We start from the raw sequence: 4,495 nt of genomic DNA, 5'->3' as shown, positions 1-4,495 counted from the left end.
GTCGCCGCGTCGAGGCCTCCTCTGAAGCAGCAACACACCGTTACCTTGGCGACAAATACGCTGCATGTGCGCCTGCGCACTGCGGAGCTCCAGCATGTCGGTTCAACATCAGAGGATGCTGCTGTACTCACACATGGGGGCTTTAGTATGTTGTCGGAGCCCTGAGAGCTGTATGGTGGTGTTAGACACAAACAACAAATATGACACCACTGCTATTTCTGTTTGAAGTCTTATTTATAAGTGATTATTATTAGTCATGCCTTTATATCTTATATGGGAGCCATCTAATCGTGGGGCTCGTTTTCCCTGCTTCTGCCTAACAACAGGAGATTTGATTTCCCTCTCTTCAGCTGATTCAAGTCTGATAAGGTTGTACAACTAACCAAACCTGAGGAGATCCTGATCTTATCACTTTTCATCTGACCTTCTGGATCCTACAGGTTCAAAGTCTATTGATCGTAAACTGGGACAAAGGTTATTATGTGTGTGTTTTCAAGCTACTAAAGAGGAGGGATAGCTTCAGAAAAGCAGAAAAGAGTTGAGTCAGTCAGACTGAGTTACCGGCTGGACTAAGAATGGACTGTTGGGCAAAACTTAAGTTGTCCAGCTGGGCTTATCCCACTGCTGTCCTGTCCCTCTATGGTTTCTTTGCTAACTGCAGAGTAGCAGAGCCCTTCCTCACACCATACCTGATTGGGCCACACAAGAACATCTCTGCTGAAGTGGTAAGGGCAGCGGCATGCACACACAAACACTGTCCAGACTGTAATCATCAAGTATTATTATCTTTGATGGAACACTTATCTGAGACTAACTGCTTCTTGATTTATATTTACTTGCTTGGCATTTCTGCAGGTGACAAACTACCTGTTCCCTATCTGGACGTACTCCTACCTGGCCTTTCTTTTCCCCGTCTTCCTACTGACTGACTTCATGCGACACAAGCCCGTTATTGTGACACAGGGGCTATTCCTCATCACCAACTATGTCCTGCTTTGCTTTGCCCCTGGTCTGCCTGCTATGATCTTCCTTCAGGTTCGCTGGCAAACAGAGACCTCTTACTGAAAACAGTAATATTCTTTCTCAAATAACATAAAGTCTTGATAATTTAATATACAACATTTATAATTCACTTGGTTCTATGTATCATGACATTTAAATTTAAACCGAAAATATCCTATTTAGATTTTGATCCTTTTGTTCTTAGGGTTAATGTAGATTTGTTGCAAGTAATAGACTGCAGTCTCTTTCAAACTGTTTTCCATCAACAGATCAACTATGCTGTTGTGACTTCCACAGAGGTTGCCTACTTTTCTTACATTTACAGCATAATTCCATCTGAGAATTACCAAAGAGCCACTGGGTACCTCCGCAGTGCCATGCTGGCTGGATATACATTTGGTGCCAGTCTCGGACAAGTACTAGTCTCCATTGCAGGTGCAGATTTTGTGCGTAAAAGTGTTTTTCACAATTTCCTCACATCAAATTGATGCTGTGTGCAAAACAGTAGTGAATGCTAAAAGGATTATGAAAACTGTACTGCATGAAAAACTGTAAGCGCTAATGAAGGGTAAACTATAATCGACAGAGATGGACTACTTCTACATCAATGCTATCAGTCTGGGCATTGTGAGCATGGCTTTTTTCATCTCCCTCTGGTTGCCCATGCCTCAGAGGAGAATGTTCTTCAAAGGGAAAAAAGATGCGGATATGCGCTTGCAGTCCCAGCAGGAGGGGCTATGGGGGGCACACAGGCCTGAGGAAACTGTGATGGAGAGGGATGGAGCTGGCTCTGGGAAGGAAGAAATGGGGCACAATGGCAATCCTGGCTGGTGCAGCAGGGAAAGTGTGGCGGCTGCAGGTCATCTACTTTGGCAAAGCTTCAGGGAGTCCTACTCCTCCAGGCATGTTCTTTTCTTTCCTTTTCTTTTTTTGGGGGGGGCTTTTTATTGAAACAAAAACACTTTGAGTAAAGCTCAAAGTGGGATTACACATTTTGTCCCTTATCATAGTTGCATTTTACTTAGACAAAATAAAATCAATGATTATTCCTTTTGTTTTGTTGTTTGTTTGTATGTTTATGATCTTCATCATAATAACCAACATGTAGACATTTAATCTACTGGTCCTTGTGGTGGGCTCTGGCCACAGCAGGCTACAATCAGGTCTTCAACTACATCCAGCTGATGTGGGACCATATAGAACCATCTGCCACATCATCCATCTACAATGGCGGTGTAGAGGCTGTATGTTCTCTTGTAGGTAAGAGAATATGGTGCAATGTTTCACTTTGGACTCAAGCCTTTTCTGTCATTTTAAGACTAATTCAGCATCATGATCAACTTCCATAAATATTACCATCCATAACGTTATCGTAGTTTCTTAAAATTCATCAGGAACGTACCAACGAAAAGGTGCATTTATTGAAAGAGAGAAAGTTGCTTTTCAACATTGTTATTTCTCAGAGGATCAAGATCTTAATTGAGGTTCATTGTCCTTCACCAAAATTTGAACAAAAACCAGGAGTCCAAGATTTCTAGAGCAAAATAAAATCTAACAGTGTCTGATTGACAGTCTGATTGCACTCAGACTCACAACACTTTTAATTGAACAAAAATAATGATACCATTCTTGGTTAACAGGGGAGACCTGGTTAAATGGAAAATATGTATTGATTTTGAAAGTCAGCCTGACTCAGAACGAAGAGAAAGGAGTAATTGCTTCAATTAAGGAGACAGAGTTAGAAGGTAATGGCTTCTCTGATAATTGCTGATTCCAGGAGCTGAGCAACCGTGGTTCATCATAATAGGCCTCTCCTGAGGAGGCTAGCAAAGGAATGTGTTTGCATAAGGTTTAGCTCAGAGGCCATGTCTCCCCCTATCATGCCAATGTTCAAGAAAACAAATGTTGTTAGAATAAATGAATGAATCACAGCAAGGACGCACAGGCACAGTGGAGACAATGTCCACTGGAATGAAAGTATAATCGCTTAATTTTTCTCCTCTGCGGGGCCAGGTTCTGCGGCAGCCTTCTCTGTGGGCTACATCAAGGTGACCTGGGCTGTGTGGGGAGAGCTGGCTTTGGGACTTTTCTCAGCCATAGCAGCAGGTTCTGTGTTTCTGATGGCCCTCACCAGCAGCATCTGGGCCTGCTATGTTGGTTATGTCATATTCAAATCTTGCTACATGTTTCTGATCACCATTACAACGTAAGTTCAATGGAGAATTTCTCTGACCAAACTATTACTCTGCATTTCTTCGAGCAGCTTCCTCTAATTTGCTCCTCTGCGTAGATGTAGGAAAAGTACACAAAGCCTGAATAACTTTCTCTGCTCCGAAGAGGGATTGCTAAGATCCCTCAGTGAAATAAGCTCACCATACCAAGAAGGCTGGTTATTGATTAAGGCTTCAACTGATCTGCCATCTCTGTTATCAGAGATCAATGTCAATGTCAAGACATTATAAAAAGTCTGAGCATGGCATACCGATTAATCATTCCAAAGCCCGAAGACATTAAATTCACCAAAAATGGAAGACTGTACCATTTAAGAAGCTAGTACCAGCCAACATGGCTTTTGTCCCATGAATGACTTAATTTTTGTTTGTTTGGTTTTTTTGCTCTAGATATAAACATCTGACAGTCTTTCCATATTGTAAGTGCTCTCAAATGTCATGCTCCTTTTTCCTGTAAGTTTTCAGATTGCATCTAAACTCTCCATGGAGTGCTATGCGTTGATGTTTGGGATCAATACTTTTGTGGCCCTCTCACTGCAGGCCATCATTACTGTCATTGTTGTAGATGAAGCTGCACTAGGCCTGGATATTGTTACACAGGTATCTTTGTTCATTTCTATAAACGTTTTACGATGCTGTCCATGCAAAGTTTGTATATTTAACACCATGCACAGCCTAAACTTTCTGCTCACAACCATGATGAACATGTGGGCACAGGGTGACACCTAGTGGTTATTACCTGTGGTGTGCAAAGACATAAACATGCAGATGAATCCTTGGCAGAGATGAATATCACTGTGGGTGACAGTAAGCTCTCTTTGCAGTTCATCATCTATGGGAGCTATTACAGTGCCATCTCATTGCTCTTCCTGATCAGAGGGACCTACACTGCCTGTATAAGTCACCCTACAGCAACCCAGCCAGAAGACAAGGGACAAAAGTCCAGCGTGGAGGTGATCGATGCTGAACATTTCTGAGCCTGATTATTATAATAATAACACATTGTACATATATAGAGTTATTCAGGGTCCTCTGACACTTTACATAGAAAAGTTAAGTAAATAATGGCTAAGTTTTAATGTCTGAATAGTTATGAACAGGTAATTGCTTTATTTGTTATATACGGAATAAAACAAGATTACATACGTGGAGTGTGGTGTCAGCCTCATGTGTTTTCACAGACCATAATGGGAGCACAAGGTCACTGTTAAGGTCAGGAACCCGCCTTTGGTCTTGAGGATTGTAGTGTGTATTATTTGATA

At 41.8% G+C, this 4,495-nt stretch overlaps 1 protein-coding gene across 1 annotated transcript; it reads left to right on the top strand.

Annotated features, from left to right (window-relative positions):
• The first annotated feature begins 575 nt into the window (after positions 1-575).
• slc19a3b (solute carrier family 19 member 3b) lies at positions 576-4,210 on the top strand. Its single transcript, XM_029516659.1, has 8 exons — positions 576-725; positions 856-1,035; positions 1,272-1,437; positions 1,589-1,904; positions 2,111-2,262; positions 3,016-3,208; positions 3,692-3,833; positions 4,058-4,210. The coding sequence occupies exons 1-8, from the start codon at positions 576-578 to the stop codon at positions 4,208-4,210; spliced, it is 1,452 nt and encodes a 483-aa protein (XP_029372519.1).
• The last annotated feature ends 285 nt before the right edge of the window (positions 4,211-4,495 follow it).

This window comes from Echeneis naucrates, chromosome 13, assembly GCF_900963305.1.
Source record: "Echeneis naucrates chromosome 13, fEcheNa1.1, whole genome shotgun sequence".
NCBI lineage: Eukaryota > Metazoa > Chordata > Actinopteri > Carangiformes > Echeneidae > Echeneis > Echeneis naucrates.
Note: the sequence above shows the minus strand (reverse complement) of the source record. Positions and strands in the feature narration are given on the sequence as shown.

Bases quoted from the DNA above. Each gene is read 5' to 3' on its own strand.
- slc19a3b (XM_029516659.1), top strand. From the start codon at position 576: ATGGACTGTTGGGCAAAACTTAAGTTGTCCAGCTGGGCTTATCCCACT. The intron at 1,036-1,271 runs GTTCGCTGGCAA...TTCCATCAACAG, and splicing joins CTGCTATGATCTTCCTTCAG to ATCAACTATGCTGTTGTGAC. The intron at 2,263-3,015 runs GTAAGAGAATAT...CTGCGGGGCCAG, and splicing joins GGCTGTATGTTCTCTTGTAG to GTTCTGCGGCAGCCTTCTCT.